Source organism: Trachypithecus francoisi, unplaced genomic scaffold (assembly GCF_009764315.1).
Source record: "Trachypithecus francoisi isolate TF-2019V2 unplaced genomic scaffold, Tfra_2.0 Lachesis_group1, whole genome shotgun sequence".
Classification (NCBI taxonomy): domain Eukaryota; kingdom Metazoa; phylum Chordata; class Mammalia; order Primates; family Cercopithecidae; genus Trachypithecus; species Trachypithecus francoisi.
In genome coordinates, this window is record NW_022681454.1 from 169,849,660 (window position 1) to 169,871,865 (window position 22,206).

Below are 22,206 nucleotides of genomic sequence, written 5' to 3' on the forward strand. Positions count from 1 at the left end.
TGAGATTGAGTCACTCTGTCATGCAGGCTGGAGTGCAGTGGCGTGATCAAGGCTCACTGCAGCCTCACCCTCCCCAGGCTCTGGTGGTTCTCCCTCCTCAGCCTCTCAAGTACCTGGGACTACAGGTGCACATCACCATGCCCGGCTAACTTTTGTATTTTTTGTACAGATGGGGTTTTGCCATATTGCCCAAGCTGGTTTCCTGAGCTCAAGTGATCCACCCACCTCGGCCTACCAAAGAGCTGGGATAACAGGTGTGAGCCACTGTACCCAGCCCAGACTGGCAAATATTAAGAGTACTGACAATACGTGAATTCTCATAACCTGCTAGGGTTTCACCACAGATACAGCCACATTGGAAAACAGGGCAACACTGTCTTAGAAATGGAGATACACAGGCCCTATGACCTGGACATTTCACTTCTAGAGCTATGAAAACTTATTTATACTAGATGTTTATAGAAATATTGTTCATAATTGCCCCAAATTGGTTATGGAATTTACATTATTGAAAATAAATGAATCTAGATATATGTAGACAATTATATCATACTGTTCATTGTAAAAGTAAATAAAATAATATTTAGAGAATGATTCAATTAATATAGGGTTCAAAAACAAGTTAAACCATGTCAATATGAGATGTATGCATAGGAGCTGAAACTAAAGAAAGGCAAGAGAATGATTACTATAAAAACTAGTCACTCTGTCTTGATGGGAGGAGAAGGTATTGTGATTGAAAAGGGATATATGAAGGCTTCTGGGGTTCTATTTCATGACTTGAATGGTCGTTACACAGGTTTACGTTTTGTTTTGTTTTGTTTTTTTGAGACAGAGTCTTGCTCTGTCGCCCAGGCTAGAGTGTAGCAGTGTGATCTCGGCTGCCTGAAACCTCCGCTTCCCAGGTTCCAGCAATTCTCCTGCCTCAGCCTCCCAAGTAGCTGGGATTACAGGCATGGGCCACCACACTCAACTAATTTTTGTATTTTTAGTACAGATGGGGTTTTGCCATGTTGGCCAGGCTGGTCTTGAACTCCTCACTTCAAGTCATCTGCCTGCCTCAGTCTCCCAAAGTGTTGGGATTACAGGCGTGAACCACCGCATCCGGCCTATACAGGTTTATGTTTTAAAATCTTGTATTAAACTCTGTAAAAGAAGTTGTGTTCGTTTTTCCCAGTTGAGGCATATTTGATGATCAAAAAAATACTAATTAACAAAAAGAACCCAGGTAAAACGATTTTAAAATAGAGGAAGAGGTCAACAGAAAATGGGACACTCCCAATATGAGAAGAGAAGAGAAAGTACTTGGCTCTTCTTACCCTGCTGCTCTTTATTCCAACCTGCAGTCTTACTGGGACTGTCTGCTCTCCCTCACTGGGCAGATCTGCCGAATGTCTGCTCTACCACTGAGGGCAATAAGAGACTTTAGTTCTTCTCCCATTGGTGCTGAGGAGTAACAGAGCATCCAAGATGACGCAGGAACTTGCTCCTCATACGAAAGTGTGTTTGGTGGAGAGGATGTGAAAATATGGAGATAGACGAGTGCTCCAGAGTGCTGGGAAGAAAATTGCCAACAGCATTCTTTAAGTGACCTTAGGCGGTCCTTAAAAGAAAGTGAGTAAAGTGAAATATCCCCTGCAAGGCCACAGGAAGTGTCCTAACATAATGATCATTACACATTATTTGGTGACTCAGTGCAGTTGTTCTGAGTTCGGTCAAGTACATCTATGTTCTGGAATAGGGTGACTGAGGTCATGGGCGTGAGAAATTCACAAAAGGTAACTTGGGTTCTTTGTGCTCAAAGTTTCTCTGATAGGAAACTGGTTTACCAAAAGTCAAAATAAATGTGTATAGCATTATTTAGCATTCAGAGCTAAAAGTGGACACAGAAATCATTTTCTTTAGCCATTTACAAATGGCTTCAAGGAGCCCAAGGAGCTCAATAAAGCTACCTCAGAGTGTGCTGGCAAAGTGTGGGCTCTGTCTCCCATCAGGGTAGCTTCCACTCTCAGCTTTACAAAATGACCTTCCAGATCACCACAAAAGAAAGGGCCAATGGCTTTAGAAAAGATTCAAAAACCAGTGATCCTGTCTAACTCCTTCATTTTGTGGATGAAGAAACAGGTTGAGAGAAGGTAGGTGGTATTCTCAAAGTGGCTCACAGGGCTCTCAGCAAAACAAGACAGGAACCAAGATTGTCTGCTTCCGACTTGGACTCTTTCCAATGTACTAGATTGCTAGTTAACACCACATGCGAACAAATCTAAACCAGTGAATATCAAATAAGGAAGACAGAAACAGATCTCTCATCACCAGCATCTACATCATAAGGTTTTCGTAAAGATTAAATGAGTTTATAATGGTATTTGTTTAAAACAGTTCCTGGCATGTACGTAAGAACTGGGCATTTACTATTCTTATAAAATGTCACTTTTCTGGTCCTTGCATTCTTTTTACCCGCTCTGTTCACACTGTTCTATCTACCAACTGCCAGCTTGAAATTTTCAAAGGGTCACAAATCCACACAAGGAATGAAATCAACAATCTGTGTTCTCTAGTCTGAGGACAACAGCTGCCGAGGAGAAAATCTGATCTGCACCATGGACAACGACTTAATGTAAGAACCATTTTACACATAATCCTTCTCCTCCCCATGGCTCTAGCCACAGATGGTTTTATCACCACTTAACCATTTACTCATGCTCATGGGAGGTTTAGGCTCCCATGAGCCTAAACCTAACATCTGACAGCAGTTAGGGTGTTTTATGTTGATACTTTTAGTGAAAATCAAACATATTTGTGGAAGTATGTCTTCAAAGCAGAAAGCACAGAAAGTCAGGAGTCCCAGATGTGCTGGCCTCAACTCCAGTTTTACATGCCAAGGTGTCATCCTGTTCATGCTGGCAGCCCAGCAGGTGTCCTGCAGATACTCTGCCTTTGTCCAACCGTCTCCAAACAGGAGACCTCACTCACTATGGGAGCTGCTTCCTTCTCTTTTCCTTGCTTTACAGTGACTGCAGGAAAATAGATTTCCCATCGCTGGAGACAGATCATCCCTCCTGTCAGAATCCTCTAGTAGCCTATGTATGAATAAGCCAGTTATGTGCATGCGCAAAAGCAAGATTTCTATTTTTTGTTTAACCATTCTTACCTTTGTTAACTAAAACAAATATAAAGGATTTAGGACACAAGCATCCATGCAGAGTATCTGTAAGGGTGAAGATCTAAAGTCCAGAGTGGCTGTTTTCAGCAGGTACTGATTCTCAGTTTTATATCAGCCATAGCCCTTCCTGTGACACCATCTAACACTTGATAATTTTCTGGTCTGCTTGAGAGAAAAAAGACAGTAATCTCCTTGTCAGTTATAGTTCCCATATCTGGTGTCTGCGATGTTTTCTGTTTGCCACACACACTTTGAAGTACCATATTGAGCATTCAATCTTAAATACACAAAGAAACAATGTTTAATAGTGGTGACTCACATCTATAATCCCAGCACTTTGGAGGCCAAGGTAGGCGGATCACTTGAGGTCAGGAGTTTGAGACCAGCCTGGCCAACATAGTGAAACCCCGTCTCTACTAAAAATCCAAAAATTAGCCGGGCATGGTGGCACGTGCCTGTAATCCCACTACTCAGGAGGCTGAGACAGGAGAATCGCTTGAACCCAGGAAGCGGAGGTTGCAGTGAGCAGAGATCACGCCACTGCACTCCAGCCTGGGTGACAAAGCGAGACTCTGTCTCCTTAAAAAAAAAAAAAAAAAAGTTTGAATATTGGCTCAGAAAGTTTAAAATATTAAGAATAAAAATGTATTCAGTTAAAAGTGGAGAACTGAAAGGTGAAAAAGCAGTGTTCTTTACTTAAAGGAAAGTGACCTTCAAGTTAATAAGACATGAAAAAGATACTTGAATACATTAGCAGCCATTAACTGATTCTAGTTAAAAAGAAACACATAGGACCAGCTTGATTGCTCATGTCTGTAATCCCAGCATTTTGGGAGGCGGAGGCGGGAGGATCACTTAAGCCTAGGAATTCCAGACCATCCTGGACAAGCAACATGGCTAGACCCCATCTCCACAAAAAATACAAAAATTAGCCAGGCATGGTGGCACACACCTGTAGACCCAGCCACTCAGGAGGCTCAGGAAGGAGGATCGATTGAGTCCAGGAGCTTTAGGCTGCAGTGAGCTATGATCGCAGCACTGCACTCCAACCTGGGTGACAGAGCAAGACCTTTTCTCAAAAAAAAAAAAAAATAGGGAAGCATATAAAATATTTTTATTTGGTGGAGTATGCAGGGGTGGTATTCTAATGCCAATTTTATGAAGTTAAAAGAAATCGGGAAAAGGCACAATACGTCTGATTAAGAAGAAGGAATGAAAGGTATTTCTTCTAGATTCAACTTTGGACAGTATTGATTTTCTGTCTTCACTTGTTCTTTGAAAATTAACTCCCAGGATATCCATTAACACTTATTCAGTGCACATGCACCCACAACATTCAGATAGGGACAATTAGAACGGGTAACATCCTGCATTGAAAATGGTGACAAATTCCATTCACGTAAGTTTGAGTCCCCTCACTTTCTCCCTTCCTCTTTTCCTTCTTCCTTTTATTCACCTTTCCATGACTATTCATTAAGAAACTGCCATGTGCTGGCATTTATCTAAATTCTGAAGATGAAATCAATCTGTCTTCATATGGCATTCAAGCTAGTAATGATATTGACTCAATGAAATGGTCAGTATTGAGTTTGTTTAGGCTGTCATAAAGATGGGGAAAAAGCCACACAGAAAATATTAAGATAATCCACGTCTTGCTGGGGTTGGTACAAAGACTCTGAAAGACAGACTGCAACCCAATACAGATATTAGCTCTGGACAAAGGACACTGCCTGTTTCATAACATAAAGAAACAAAATCTCACAAATGGTAAGAATGCATGATGTCAGAAGCAATGTCAGAAGACCAGGGCTCACATTTTTACTTTCCTCTAAGATCCATAACCTCGAGCAAATGCCTCTGCAGTTTAAAGCCTTTTTTCTTCTCTACAAAGGAAGCATAACATAATACCATTACCTTATGTAGGGCACAGTTATGAGGATTATGGCATGTGTGAAAAGTTTGTGAATTATAACCAAAATATCATGTATTATCATTACATTAAAGTGGGAGGTAGGGCATGTTCAGGTCAAAGCCTAGGAAAAGAAACCGTCAAAAGAGAATGGCTATCCACACGTATTAAGTGCAATTACAAAACTTTGAGAAACATGAGACTTACTTTATGTTGAAGAGGATGTTTACTTTTTTCCATTTCTCATTGTCTCCTGTCTTCAAATATTAACCACATAATGTATACTGGAAAAACAACTCACAGATATACTTCAATTTTTAAAAATGTAGTCTATAAAAAAATGTACATTTATAAAATACAGATTGTCTATTTCCAAAGGACAAAATTCAGTGGTTTCCTAAAAGCTCTTTTACACACAATTTATAAGCACAACTGTGCACACATTCTGGTAAACTTTTTGACTGGTATTTTACCAAGTTTCAAACATAGCTTTTAAAGAACCTAGGATTTAGCTAGTTTGAAAAATAGTTCATACTGAACAGGCAAAAACTGGAAGCATTCCTGCTGAGAACTAGAATAAGACAATGATGCCCACCCTCATTACTCCTATTGCTATAATATTGAAAGTCCTTGCCAGAGCAATCAGGCAAGAGAAAGAAATAAAAGGTATCCAAATAGAAGTCATTGAAATATCTCTCTTTGCTGATGATGTGATTCTTTACTTAGAAAACCCAAGAACTCAAGCAAAGGTCTCCTGGAACCGATAAACATCTTCAGTAAAGTTTTAGGATACAAAATTAATGTACAAAAATAAGTAGCATTTATATACACCAATAACACTCAAGCTGAGAGCCCAATCGAGAACACAGTCTTGATTTACAATAGCTTGCATTTTACATTTACAACAGCTACAACAACAACAACAAAAATACCTAGGAATATATCTAACCAAGGGGGTGAAAGATCTCTATGAGGAGAACCACAAAACACTGCTGAAAGTCCTCAGAGATGATCCAAGCAAAAAAATCCCATGCTCATGGATGGGAAAAAGCAGTATCATTAAAATGGCCATACTGCCCAAAGAAGTTTACAGATTCAGTGTTATTCTACCAAACCAGCAACATCATTTTTCACAGAACTAGAAAAACCTATTATAAAAGTAAGATAGAACTATGGAACCAAAAAAAGAGCCTGAATAGCCACAGTAATCCTAAGCAAAAAGAACAAAGCCAGAGGCATCACATTACCAGAATTCAAACTATACTCTAAGACTACAGTAACTGAAACAGCACGGTAGTGGTGCAAAAACAAATACATAGACCAATGGAACAGAATAGAGAGTGCAGAAATAATGCTGCAGACCTACGGCCCTCTGATCTTCAATAAAGTTGACAAAAATAACAATGGGGAAAGGACTCCCTATTCAATAAATGGCTCTGGAATAGCTGTCTAGTTATATGCAGAAAAATGAAACTGGACCCCTTCCTTACACCATATACAAAAATTAATTCAAAATAGATTAAAGATTTAAATGTAAATCCTCAAACTATAAGAATCCTAGAATAAAACCTCGAAAACATCATTCTGGACATCAGTCTTGTGAAAGAATTTATGACTAAGCCCTCAAAAGCATTTGCAAAAAAAAAAAAAAAAAAAGACAAATGGAACCTAAAGTTTTGCACAGCAGAAGAAACTATTAACAGAGTAAACAAGTGACCTACAGAATGGAAGAAGATATTCACAAACTTTGGATCTAACAAAAAGGTCTAATGTCCAGAATCTATAAGGAACTTAATTCAACAAGCAAAAAACAAATAACCCCATTAGAAAATGGGCTAAAGACATGAACAGACACTTCTCAAAAGAAGACATACAAGTGGCCAACAAATATATGAAAAAATGCTCCATATCACTAATCATCAGAGAAATGCAAATCAAAACCACAATGAGGGCCAGGTGTGGTGGCTCATGTCTGTAATCCCAGCACTTTGGGAGCCTGAGGTGTGTGGTTCAAAAGGTCAAGCGTTTGAGATCAGCCTGACCAACATGGTGAAACCCCGTCTCTCCTAAAAATACAAAAATTAGCCTGGCTGGATGGCACGCGCCTGTAATCCCAGATACTCAGGAGGCTGAGGCAGGAGAATCACCTGAACCCAGGAGGTGGAGGTTGCAGTGAGCCAAGATCGCGCCACTGCACTCCAGCTTGGGTGACAGAACAAGACTCCATCTCAAAACAAACAAACAAACAAGCAAAAAACAAAAACAAAAACAAAAAGCCACAATGAGATACCATCTCACATTGGTCAGAAGAGTTGTTATTAAAAAGTCAAAAAACAACAGATGCTGGGGAAGCTGTGGAGAAATGGGAATGGTCATACAACGTTGGTAGAAACGTGAATTAATTCAGCTGCTGTGGAAAGCAGTTTGGAGATTTCTCAAAGAACTAAGAGTTGAACTACCATTCAACCTAGCAATCCCATTACTGGGTATATACCTAAAAGAAATTGTTCTAACAAAAAGGCACATGCACTTTGTATATTCATCACAGCACTATTCACAAGAGTAAATATGTGGATTAAACCTAGATGCCCATCAACAGTGGATTGGATAAAGAGTATATGGTATATACACATCATGGAATACTACACGGCCATAAAAAAGAACAAAATAATGTCCTTTGCAGCAACATGGATGCAGCAGGAGGCCATTATCCTAAGCAACTTAATGCAGGAACAGAAAACTAAATGCTACATGTTGTCACTTATAAGTGGGAGCTAAACAATGTGTTCTCATGGACATAAAGATGGCAGCAATAGACACTGGGGACTACTAGAGAGGGAGGCAGAGAGGGGGGGATGGGTTGAAAAACTAACTACTGGGTAGTATCTTCAGTACCTGGGTGATGAGATCAATTGTAACCCAAACCTCAGCATCATACAACATACCCAGGTAACAAACCTGTATCCCCTGAATCTAAAATAAAGGTTGAAATTATTTTCAAAAAGAAAGAAAAATAGCAATTCTGTTAGAGCACTACTATTCTGGTATTATCACGCAGAACTGGATTTCTATAATCTCAGAGAACAAAAGGTCATTATTGTATTATTAACGTTATTCCTTAAGAGTCTATTAGAGACTAGCAAGACTGAGCTATGTCCTAAACATTCTAGGGGCTGTCGTATATGGCTGTGTTACTCAAAAACATTACTCTCAAGTTTGCAGTTCACCATAAGATATTCCATTTTGAGAGAGTTCTTCGTCCTTTATCATATTCCTGCCAAGCGTTGAGTAGTAAAACCTCATTTCTGACTTGAGGCTGAGATTCACACCTGCCCATACATCACATAGGAGAAAGCTAGCATCTCAGATCTTGCAACTAAGAGCATTAATTTTCCTACTGTTTTGATTACAATTTTGTTCCCGATTGTTAACATTTATGGTATAATGGTCTCATAGTGAAGAAAGAATACAAAAATCATTATTTGCATTTTATTATTTTCTCATTGGAGGCTTAGCCACCTTCAGACAGACTTTGCAATGGCCTGGTAAAGGCACAAGTGTTCCTGGAAGCCTCAGTTCTAGGATGGGTACTTTGTAAACCTGTGCATAGGGCTCCAGATAATTGAAAATATGAATTCAAGTTTGAGGTCTTTCAATGATTCTATGAGATAATTCCACATCTTTATTTCCAAATATACTCTGCTTATTTTTAAATGGTTTGTTTTTCTTTTTTCTCATAAGGAAAAATACTTTCTGTAAGATATGACACGGAAAACTATGTTTTGCCAGGTGTGGAGGCTCATGCCTGTAATCCTAGCACTTGGGAGGCCGAAGCAGTTGATAGGCTTGACCTCGGGAATCTGAGACCAGCCTGGGCAACATGGTGAAACCCGTCTCCACAAAAACTACAAAAATTAGCTGGGCATAGTTGCTTGCACTTGTAGTCCCAGCTACATGGGGGGCTGAGGTGGGAGGACTGCTTGAGCCTGAGGCAGAGGTTGCAGTGAGCCATGATCACACCACTGCACTCCAAGAAAAAAAGAAAAAGAAAAAAGAGAAAAGAAAAACTATGTTTTGGTTACTTCCTGAAGAGACCAGCTGGCAGAAAGAAGCAGAGAAAATAAAGGAAGACAGGAAAATCCCTGAACTAGCTGACTCAGTTCTTTGTTGTGAATGATGTCATTAGATTTTGTCTTTCCCTTTCAGCTGCCAGGGATTATGAGAAAAGAAAACAAAAGGACAAGAGGCTTTTAAGAAGGATGGTTTGGCAGAGGACATTACTATCTGGTGCTTTGTTGTGTGCTGGAGGTTAATTAAGCAGCTTTGACTCTTTCTATGGCACTGATTATAAGGGAGAGCCAAGAATTTGCCAACACTTGCCATTGCTACATGCTGTTATGTAACTCATCACAGAATTCTTTCAGAGCAACCCAGGCTTTCCCACAGGACAGCCACGACTAGGTATTTGACCAAATGCGCCCAGGAAAACATTTCTGTTTGAAGAATTTCTGTCAAGAAAAGTTTCTTGGACAGAATAAGACTGTAGAAGAAATTTCTGCAAGTAATTTTAAAACTCCCAACTCTGAACTAGCCTTCTCAACAGAATAAGATTGTAGAAGAAATTTCTGCAGGTAATTTTAAAACTCCCAACTCTGAGCTAGCCTTCTCAACAGAATAAGATTGTAGAAGAAATTTCTGCAGGTAATTTTAAAACTCCCAACTCTAAGCTAGCCTTCCCAACCTTAACATTCTTCCTGGCTCCTGGTCACACTAACCAAACTCTGCATTACTTTGCTCCAATCCTATGGAATGGCTCAGAATGTCTTACTTTCCTTTGTATCAGAGGGAGTATCTGCAAAATCATACCTTGAGTCTTAAAGGCATAAAATAAATGGCTTATTTTGGGCAAGCTTTGTATTTTTATCTTTTAAAATAGTTACAGTTCTGCAATATTTTTCCTTTTGTATAGAAAGGGCCAGTCGACAAGGCGCATGGAAGGCACAGAGACCTCATGCATACGAGGCTTTGATTTTGCCACTCACCCTGTGATTATTCAGTGAGAAAGAGCATAGAGTGGAAGAGGAATCTGGGTTGGAATTCTGCTTATTCCAGTTACTACCCCCAAAAAATGACAACTTACTGAGCTCTTCAGAGCTTCAATGAATTGTTATATTGCAGACAAATAAAGCTGACTTCTGAAACGATCTACTTAAAGAGCTAATGTGATTCTGGGGTAGAACACCTGCTGAGTAGAAAGGTCATGGTATTATATTATGTGCTTATAGCAACCATTTGGCAAACATAGTTAATTTATTAGAATGTTACGTTACTGTATTTTCCTATTGATGCTTTCCTGTGTTACTAAATTTTGGGCAATTCTAGCCTGTTTTTGAATTTTTTAAAAAAGTATGATATAGAAAGCTAACATCTATAGAGTGTTGACTTTACACCAGACACTGTGGTAAGTGATTAAGGTAATAAATTATATCTCATATAAGATTTCTACTCATCCCCTCAAGTAGTATCAATACCTCCATTAAACTGAGATCTATAGATGTTAAGCGACTTTCCTGAGATCACATAGCTAGAAAAATGCTACAAACACAACGGAACAATTTATGTCTGGGTCAAACATTGTGCAGTATGCAATGGGTTTTTAACCTCCATTTTCTCTTTTTTTGAGGTCTTTTATTCATTCTACAACCATTTGCTGACTTTCTTCAATATTCAAGACAGTGTTTTTCCTGCATGCCATTGAGAGTTATTTCAAGGACCAAGTGACTTTCGTCTAGTAAATTGAAATTTTCTTCTCCATAATAAAAGCAGTTTTGACTGATCTGCCTTTCTTGTAGCCCATTAAAATTCAGTCTCTAGTCAAGTATTTGGCAAAAATCACAGGTTTGTCTCACGAGCCTTAGGTTAATTATAAAGTACATAGCTTTTTTTCTTCTACTTAAAAACACTGTCTTTCAAAAGTAATAGAATATTCATTATAATGCTATAGAACCAGGTTTGTAGTTATTTTGTATATGCTTTCTAAAATGGAGCTTTAAACCTACAAAATCTCAATCACTGAATTCAATTTTCCTAAATACAAATAAAAATGTTTTTTCAAAAAAAATTATCATCAGTTTCAGTAGACTCCAAATACTAAGCTTACTTAAACAGATTTCTTTTCACATTCTTGGAATGTCACACCAATTAGATATGCAACTATTACTTTGGGACTTAATGTTCAGTAAAGCTTTTTTTTTCTCCAGCCAAAGCCAGTCTTGTTTTGTTGGTTTATTTGAGTAACGGTAAGTAGCCAGAAAACTTAGCTCCTATACTGGATTCTACTTGAGCATTTTCATCATTACTGTGGTGGGTGGGAGAGAGAGAAGGAGAGAGATGCTTACGTTTTCATTTTACTCCTTTTCTTTTAGTTCTTGGAGTTACAATGAAGTATTTATTCTTTCCTGGATGCAACAGATCTGCGACCTGTGTATTTGAGCTCTAAAGAATTAGCACTTTTTCCTTTTCCAAATTCATGATTCTAGATCACAGGTCAAGATGGAAGTGAGACACAAAACTTCCAAATTCAAGAATTCATTAGGTGCATCATTTCATTCTAAAAATGAACTATTACTTTTACTTGATGAATGATGGAAACACCATTTCTCTAGTGAATGAAGTAGAATTTGGAAAACATAAGTGCACATAAATCTCCTCAGCGGCTAAACAAAAATGTATTTAGTTGCTACTGAGGGGTTGAGTCACTACCAAAGTCACCGCTGTTTCCAATGTCATTATTTAACAGTTCTTGTAGTGCGTTGAGTCTGCTTTAGAAGAAGTCTTGAGATTGCTTCAGAAGAAGGATTGCTTCCTTTCTCACTTTGGCAGCCTCACCTGATTCAATTCACTAACAAGGGACTTTGCGGTGTTATGACGGTGAAGAGCAGATTTCCAATGGATGGGCCTTAACTTAAATTTTATCATTGTCAGCTTTCACTTAAATCACGCTGCACACTTGACAGTTGAGGTGAGCCAGTGCTTCTATTTAAAAACATGAATGGCATTTTGGTGTTAAATTTCAGTTTGTTTGTACTCTACCCATAGTTTAAGATTATAAGCCTTCTGGAAAGAGTATATGTATTTCTGAAGGTTTCTATTTTACTCAGTGGGTACTGGTGGCATGGAAATTTTAGCTGCCCTGATAGAGAGAGGATGCCTTCCTGCTGTTTCACATAGTTATGTTCATGCCTGACAGGCCCCAAATGTTTGCTGCTCATCTAATCCCTAGGAAAGAATTTGGAAAGGAGACTCAGTTATGACTCATATTATCATATGGTTAGGTTCTGTAAAGATATGTGTAACAAATAATATTTTCCATAAACTGGGACAGTCTAGTTTTAAAAATTATTTTATCCCTTTCTTTGCAGAGAAAGATTATTACTATTTTAAAGCCCAACTTATGAAGATTTATGAAAGCCGAGTTGTACTGTTCAAAAGGGTGAAGGGGACCCATGGGGACCTTGTCCCCTCACACCACCCTAGCTTTTCAGCTCCCGAGGGCCTTCTAGAAAAATCTTAAATCTACCTTAAATATGGGATATTAATCTATCTTAAATATACAAGGCAGATTTTTTAAATCCTTTTCCATAGTAACCAATGAGGAATTGTAGGATGAGGATTGAGAAAAAAATCATCTAATATATGTTCATCTTTTTTTTTTTTTTTTTTTTTTTTGAGACGGAGTCTCGCTCTGTCGCCCAAGCTGGAGTGCAGTGGCCGGATCTCAGCTCACTGCAAGCTCCGCCTCCCGGGTTCACGCCATTCTCCTGCCTCAGCCTCCCGAGTAGCTGGGACTACAGGCGCCCGCCACCTCGCCCGGCTAGTTTTTTGTACTTTTTAGTAGAGACGGGGTTTCACCGTGTTAGTCAGGATGGTCTCGATCTCCTGACCTTGTGATCCGCCCACCTCGGCCTCCCAAAGTGCTGGGATTACAGGCTTGAGCCACCGCGCCCGGCCATATATGTTCATCTTTAACCTAAATTTCACAGAGTGGACTTGTTTAATCACAGACCACCTGGAAGATTTTTTCAGTATTAATTTAACAATTTATGAAACTCCTTAAGCCTCTCCCTCCCTGCCATCACATTCTTTGGGCAATTCCACTCTAAAAAGCCAATGGTCTGCTTTGTAGCATTGCTGAGGGATGGCTGGAAAGAATAAATGACTTGTTCCCTATGCAGCTGATAATGCTTTGCTTTGTTGTTGTTGCTTTGTTTTTGCTGTTGTTTGTTTGTTTGTTTGTTTTTGAGATGGAGTCTAGCTCTGTTGCCAGGCTACAGTTCAGTGGAGCAATCTTGGCTTACTGCAACCTCTGCCTCCCAGGTTCAAGCAATTCTCCTGCCTCAGTCTCCGAAGTAGCTGGGATTATAGGCACGTGCCACAACGCCCAGCTAATTCTTGTATTTTTAGTAGAGACGGGGTTTCACCTTGTTGGCCAGGATGGTCTCGGTCTCCTGACCTCGCGATCCACCCACCTCAGCCTCCCAAAGTGCTGGGATTACAGGCGTGAGCCACTGCGCCAGCCAGAAATGCGAAAGTTCTACATCATTTGTAAGTAAATGCTTGCTTTCTTTTGAATTTTTAAAAATTATTTGAGGGTGGCTTTGGAGGAAGAGGTGTTCCAAATACTTCACCTGCTTTTAATGACATGGTTCATGTCACTGGGGATAATTGTTCTTCTCTCCTCTGCAGTTTAGAAAATGGGCTTAATTGCTAAAATTGTTGCCCAAATCCACAGAATTACCATGGATCCACTCTGAGGATGTGCAGTGCTGAGTCAGTGTTGTGGAGGTATTCCATCTTCTCTGAGATGTACTTCATGAAACACACATAATGACATATTAAATCATTATACCAAGTATTTTGTAAAATATTTATGGTGATAATTATTGCCATCATTAGCTAGCAACCCTTTTTCATATGCTGAATCCTGTAAAAGCATCAGAAAATTCCTAAAAGAACTTCTGACTTTTAGATTTATCATTCGAGATGTGTGTTTATTTTTCCCATTAGCATCAACCACTCAACTTATGTTTCTTCATCCCTAACATTTATACTTCCACCTTTGCTCCAGATGAAACAGGCTTGTTTGGCTCCACATTCTAAACTTTTCCTCTTTTTTTCTTTATATTTAGCTTGGTTTCATCTTCACATCTACATAACCAAATATGTTCTGCCTTTGGATTTCTGCCTTAAGCTCTGCTTTATTTATGAAGTGCCTTACAGTCTCAGAGGACCTCAATCTCTTCCCTTTCTGACTTAGAGGAGAACATCAATTGCAAAACTTGACTGTTTTCCTTTTAGCACCATATGATTTTCTACCTGCTTGCTGTTTCGGTTGTCTTACTTCTGCAATGTTTGGCTCCACTCATCCAAGTCTTCTGCTTTTACTCATATATCACACATGGTAAACATATGCATATATATAATATAGATATTATATACACGATATAGTATGCATTTATATTTATTATCTATTAGTTATGTATTATATATTATAGGTATTAAATACTATATATATTATAGATATATTGGTATATGTGCATGTAGTACACAATATTGTGCTAGGAAGAGAGTAGATAGCCCAGTATTTATTCAACTAAGCTATATTCAAAGCTATAGCAGTTATGGCAATGAATAAGAAAAATAGCTTATTTTAATAATTCACTGTCTTCTAAAAGAGATAGTAAATTGAGAAGCAGAAAGTTAAGACCTAGTTTTCATTCCTTTACTATCTTGACTATGTAAAAAATTTAAGACGTTGACAATATCAACGTCCCGTCAAAGTACACAAAATCCATTTTGAAATTTTTTCATCAAAATATTTTTCATTTTTCACAAAGCATACTTGTGTCCTTCCTAAAAGTAAATTCTTTTAACAACAAAACTCTGAGTTTAAGATAAAGCTTTAGGTAAGAGATACATTAGTCTGAAATAGCAAATTGAGAAGTGAAAAAGTTGGTAGGAAGTGAAAGTGGGGAATTGGGAAGCTTTTGAGCATTGAGAATAAGGATGCATGCTTAGTTGTGTGAGAGAATGTGTATATTGTTAGTACAGCTTCTGTGTAACTGGCATATCCTAGGCAGAACTATTCTTAGCTCTACATACATTTCTCTGTATAGAACCTTCCCATAGCACCTTCTTTAATCTTGTAATTTAAAATTACTTGCTTATCCGTCTTTCTTCCACTAGACTGTGTACACTGTTGGGAAAGACAGTGGTTAGTTTCTGTAGTTTATCCTTAGTGTCTAGCACAATGCCTTTTAACCTGGTAGATACATAAATAAGTGTTGGGTAAGTACATTATGTTGTAAGTAATAAATGTGCAAGTAATTGAATGATTAAAGGAAGGAAGAGGTGAACAAAAGATATAAGAATATTCCTAGGAAAACTGATCCTTCCTAAGCTATCACCACCAATGTCAATTTTTTTAATTTAAAAAATTTATGCATTTCTCCAAATATAAAGTTATTAAGTGCTATGGTTTGGATATTTGTCCCCTCCAAACCTCATGTGGAAATTTGATCCTCAATGTTGGAGGTGTATAGTCTAATGGAAGATGTTTGGGTTATGGGGACGGATCCCTCATGGATACATTAACGCTTGCCCTCCCTCCCTTGGTGCTGAGTGAGTTCTCACTCTATTAGTTCCTGAGAGTTCTGGTTGTTGAAAAGCACACACACCTGCCCCCACTCTCTCTCTTGAGTCCTCTCTTACCATGTGATCTCTGCACATGTTGGCTCCCCTTCCCTTTAGTCATGAGTGAAAACAGCCTGAGGACCTCAGCAGCCACCAGAATCATTAGCTAAATAAACCTGTTTTCTTTCCCCAGCCTCAGCTATTCCTTTATAGCAACATAAAATGAATAAGGAGAGGAAAAGCATTAATACATTAAAATTTAACAAAGTCTTTTCTAAACTTGGAACTTTGTTCCCAGATTTCATTTTTAATTTGCAGGATTATAGTGGTTTCTTCCACAAAAGTGTTTAGGCATTTCTGAAAAAGTAGCGCTTGGCCAAAATTAGAACCTCTTTGAAAAAAAAAGTAGTAGCACTTTTGGGTATAATGCCATGTATTTTGTCATACAAGAATAGTTCTATCGATTCCAGTTATTATTCTCTGGAGTTGTTCCACCTACAGGTAGAAAATGTGTCCAAAAACTTCCACATATTGAGAATATTTACCTTTATATAATAAAGATATTATTAATAAGTCATCCTACAGATTCACTACAGATTCTTTGCTGAAATTCTCAGAATGTCCCTAAGATAACTAATCTCATGCACAGGTAACCAGCAGCACCAAAAGTCACATGAAATAACTTGCTCCTCAGAAACAGGTATAAAGAATGCTACTGCTTCTATTGCTAGCACTGGCTGTAAAGCTAAATTCCTAAAGTTGGCTTTAAACCTAGGATGGAGTTTATTTATGGAGAAAGAAAGATGTTACATCAAATTCTAGCTGCTTTTCTTATCCAGGTTACGCTATTCTCCAAAATGCCAAGTTCACCTGCCATTCAGCTTAAGGTCACACATTTATACTATGACCTATTTCCAAGTGTCTACCACAGACTTGACCAAAAAAAAAATTCATGATTAATGGCAACTCTAAAATAAAACTTATGAAATCACAAGCATAAATATTCTATACGATGATTTTACATGTGTTGTGTATTCTACATAAAATCTCAACCGTGAAAGGAGCGCCTGAAGAGCTTGGGTGTCACCAGATTGTTTCTCAAGCAGCCTCATAGAGATGCGTTATCTTGATGAATTTTCCACAATCCAAAATTTGGTCCATGGCCTTGCAGGCTCAGAAATCTGTCAGCAAGGCTGGAGCAAATTTACATCTCAGAAATGGACTTACAACTCCACAAACACAAAATACTGTTGATTGATATCAAGATGCAAATGTATTAATTTGCAACAAGACCTACAAATGCCAGATGGACTAAAACAGTCCTGAGGGCAAGTTGGCACATTTTCTTTCTGTGGGCAGATTGAGATTGGAGCCAAGTCATAATCATAAGGCTTGGTGCTTAAAAATATAAATTGGAACGAAAAGAATACATTAAATAAATCAAATGCAAGACTAGAAATCAGATTATAATTCTATTACTTCCTGATTTACCTTGATATTTCCCAGTAGGGATAGGTATGTAACCTACCAGACTCACCAAGCTCTAAGGGTCCACTTTCAAGGGGTGGCCTTGGCTGGAGGCTGCAGACTTGACCTGTGTGGCTAATCAATCTTCTGATTGGCATGTTAGTATCTAACTCTGGGAGAAAAAGCTATGTTAAAAAGAAAAAAATAATATGTTAAAATGTTACTCTAAGGTAACATTTGCTCTTTCTGCCAATTTAAAGGCTATTTGAATGCTATTTACAGGTATCATCACATTCTTTCTTTCTTCTTTTCTTTTTCTTTGTTTATTTTTTGTTGTCATTCTTTGTTTTCTGTCCATACCACCATTACCAAACTAGTCTAGGTCCTCATCTCCTCACGGCAAGGTCCTAATCGGTCAACTTATTTCAAATCTGTCTCATCCAACTCCAAAGAATATTACTAGAGAAATCTACTTTAAATTATGGTTTAATACATACCCTTTTTTATTTTCCCACCTTCTTTCATACCAAAAACTTTCAATGATGCCTACTGCCTTCAAAGTTAAGTCTCAATTGTTTAGCATGGCATTCAAATTCCTTTACATCTGGGCCCAACTTATTATTACTTTTCTACTGCATGAACTCTCCACTCCAGCCAAATCTACTGACTCCCAACAGTCCATGTGCACCCATAAATCCACACCTCACTCATTCCTGGAGTCACCTCAAGATCTGCCTCCTCTTTTAAGATATCTCTGAAAGTACAAATTGGAAAATGACCCATTCATTCTTTAGAGCCATTTGGTAGTGAGTATTCTGGAAAGTGACTATTACCTGTAGATATCCTATCTCCTCAATTAGAATATAAACTTAAGGATGAGAACAATACATTTTGCCTTTTATGTATACCGTATCCTCAGGGTCTTGATATCAAGGGTGCTCAAAAAAATCAATGCTTAGAACTTGTCCTGTCCATTTGTAGCAAAAACTGCTAAACTTCTTCAGAGTCTAACACAGAACTTGAAAAGTATTGCCCTTAACAGAAGAGAAGAGCTGCCTCTTGAAGTATCTTTGGGTGTCAAGTAGTTAATGGCTTCTTCTAGGCCTTTGGTATGATTTCACCAAATTAATACATTTCTCCACATCCTCATTCTCTCTGTACACTGTTTAATATTTCAATATAGCCTTCAAAGCCTGGTAGTCTCCCTGTCAGTTTCAAAGTCTAGAGTTAGCTTCAAGAATAGACTAGGCCTCTGATATATAAAGACTGTAATCAGAACACTTAGCAGCAAGGATGATACAGGAGGTAGTTATACAAAAAAGCAAAGCAAAGAATAGACCCCTGCAATATGATGAGGATGATAAAAGTCTGTAGAGATGAAAAGATAGATTTGTAAAGTTTAATGAAACAGCAAAAGGATCAAGAAAGAAATATCTTAAGCTATTTTAGATACCATTTAGCTTTTCAGCATTCTCATGGGTAATCATACCTTGGTCTCAAGCCTGATAGGAAAGAGCTTAAAAAAAAAAAAAAAAAAAAACACAGATTATTTGTCTAATACAATCAGCTGATTGGCAATAATATCTAAGACAGATAACAGTTCCTTTTATTTCACACCAAAGTACTACTGCTCATGGGGAGGGCATCCAGAATGTTGTCAACAGGGTCTTCTGTGATTATGAAAGACATGAAAATATACACACCATCTCTTATTTCATGGAATTTGGCAACTCCACATCAGAAATGTTGGGGAGCAGTCTGGCTAAGCCTTGAAAGTAGGAATGAGAAACCCAATTCAAAGGGGAATGAAGGTGATAATCTCTCCCAGGAAGGAGGAAATTGTTGGATTAAACACAGATAATTAAGCCTAATTAGTGACTTATAAAGATACAAACAGAATTTAAAAATAATTTACTTATAGTAAATAAAAGAAAAAACTATGTTGAAATGGAGAAAGTAATAATTTTCTTGGGCAAGCAAGAATGAATGCTTAGAAGTAGAAGATTAAGAAAGAGTTTTATAAGGTACCTGATTTGTCTCTTAATGTTAAAATAAAATTGGAAACAAATTATGCTTACATTGAATAAAAATTATAATACTATACTGTATTGTTTCATATACAGATTAATGCATGATATTAGAGGAGAAATTTTTGTTAAATAGATCTAATATTAAAAATAACACAAAACAAAATTTTTAAAACTTTGCTTCCATTTTATATTTCCAGGAAAAGTGTCTCCTATTAATTGATACCGATTTCCTTTCTTCTTTCCTTCTTGAGACAAAAAATCCTAGAGTTCTAATTTATTTTAAAATAGAATCCTAAAAGTATATGGGAACGTGGAAACCATTGCGTATATTCCCATGATTTCCCAGTGTAAGTACACTAAGATCTGTCTAATGAGGGGATGAGTGTTTCTTTTTATTTGAAAACATGTACAAAAAGGAGCTTCCATGGCCCCCTCTAAAACCCTTTTCAACCCACAAAAAAGTTTCTTCTGTTTAGGCAATATTTCATGTGTCAATGTAAAGCAATTCTCATAACACATAGACAAGATTTGATTATGAAGTAATGTGCTACAGGCTGCCTGTGAGGGTAAATTTTACCACCTTACGATCGTGCAAGCTGTTTACTCGTGTATCTGCAAATATGGCTTTTGTTTTAAAATTCAGTTTTCTATGTTTGCTATTTTGTACACAAATATTCCATTTGCCAACTAAATGTTTTAGTACAGATGAATCACATAGTGTATATGTCACATTTCAATACAGTTCAGGCCTGGCACGGAGGCTCACACCTGTAATTCCAGAGTTTTCTGAGGCTGAGGCAGGAGGATCGCTTGAGCCCAGGAGTTTGAGACCACACTTGAGGTGGACAATGTTGAGACTCTGTCTCTACAAAGAATAAAATTAGCCAGGCATGGTTGTGTGTCCTAGCTACTTAGGAGGCTAAGGCCAGATGATCCCTTGAGCCTAGGAGTTCAACGATGCAGTGAGAATTAAGCCACTACACTCCAGCCTGGGCAACAATGTGAGCCCCAGTCTCCAGGAAAATAAATAAATACATAAACTATAGTTCTCTCTGTTCTAAGGCAGAGGTGGTAGGTAAAGGGTTAAATACTGCCTATTTACTTGAGATTTTATCTTCCCTACAAGAGATTCTTATGAACATTAAAATTTTCCTCATTTTGAATGAGAACATCAATTCCCCATGTTGCAAAATTGCAATCTTCCTCAGGAAAAATGTACTCATTATCTACCTCATACACTAAAAAGGATTTTCCACTTTTACTCAACTTTCCATGTACCAATAGACTAACCTAGATTTTAAAATGAGTCGCATCCCACGTTGAAAAATGTAGGAACATGGATTTTAAGAAGGCAAGCTTTCTACTCTAAGTGATTTTTCTTTCAAGTTTACGTGTTTAAATTGTGTGACAGTAAATTTCAAGTCTGACAATTTAAGTTGTTTTGGAGGTATTTGGGCTACAAATATTCATGCATGCCTATTGATTTTCAAATCAGAAATGAATCTGAAGACTATGAGAATTAAAAAATGGCACTTTAAAGCCTGCCATATGAATCATTTTTACTTTTTAGAGTATCGACCCAATAGAACCTAAATGGTTTTACAACCTTTTGAAGTCTACGGGTAATATTGTTTCTCATTTGGTTTCATACCACAATTTCTTCTAAAGAACATGGATGCACTTGGCTGCACACATATAAAATTTATTAATTATGTTTCTATCCTTTTATAATCAATGTTTTACAAACTGAGGTGAGCAATAACAATTCCATCAGAAAAATGCATACCATCAATCTTCTTTTTGTGTGTGCTTTATTTTAGAGTCAAATGGTTATCTTATTAAAGTTGTGAGAAACCAAATCTTGAAATCCCCTCTTTTTGATAATAATTATTTTACATATAACTAAAGATTTGATTTAAAATTACACAATCCAGGTACACATTAAAGGATGACTGAAGTGCAGTCAATTACTTCTAATCTCTAATACTATGACTTGGCAAATAAAATGTTTAACGTTTTAAAATGTTTCTTAATAGGAATATATATATATATTCCTATTATATATATAATATATATATTCCTATTATATATATAGTATGCCTCCCTTAATCTCTTTTGCAATGATACCTTGATTTTAACCCAAACACTTACATAAAAAAGTAATTTTCCTCTTTATAAAGCCATGAAGTGTTATAAGTATTTCCCTTAACAAAAGTTTATAACATATTTACCTTGAAGCAGTCTAAAAAGAAAACATGTAATTATGGATCAAATGAAAGTTAAACTCCACTTGAAACAAGAGAGGATTATCACAAACATACCTTGTCCTTGGGTTACTCCATAAAATTCAGCTGCTATCCTTGCTGCTTCCTTGCGGTTGCCTTTCACAATGTAGAAATGACTGAGGATGGCAAGGCTGATTTTCACAAAAAGCTTAAAACAGAACAGCGAAAGTATTGTAAAGTAGACATTGGATAATTGTTGAGCAAATGGCCGATTTTCTTCCAACACCGACATTGCTGCAGAAGAATCTGTGGCTATCTTTAGTTGGATCCAAGTCTCAAATGTGCCTGGCTCTCGTCCGGGATGCTCCTGAACAGCTGGTCCTGAGGAAAGAAAATATCAGCTGGTAATGATGCCTACAGCTCAAAATATTTATACAGCCCATAAAAGTTCTTCGCAAACTCCTATTGGTCTGAAAATATTCCATGGAAGCAATTGTATCACGTGTCGCAAGTCTCCTGACTTTCCATTCTCAATATAAAATGATACTCCACCTCTGTGCTCCAAATTTAAAAATCCAGATATTGAAATATATACGCATATCCTTTCCATTTGATATATTTAGTTATCAAGAACAATTTGAAGACAGTGTATGGGGTTCCCATTGTTAATGTAAATGATATTCATAATATCAAGTAAAGTTATCTATCCTTTAAGGCTTT

The 22,206-nt window shown here is 37.5% G+C and overlaps 1 protein-coding gene across 2 annotated transcripts in view; it reads right to left on the minus strand.

The window, feature by feature from the left end:
* The window catches only part of ASB5 (ankyrin repeat and SOCS box containing 5), a 64,310-nt gene that overhangs the window by 38,020 nt on the left and 4,084 nt on the right, over positions 1–22,206 (minus strand). For both annotated transcript variants that reach the window (XM_033215740.1, XM_033215741.1), the window contains exon 2: positions 21,583–21,867. In XM_033215740.1, coding sequence (XP_033071631.1) covers positions 21,583–21,867 — 285 coding nt within the window. The remainder of the gene's footprint in view (positions 1–21,582; positions 21,868–22,206) is intronic.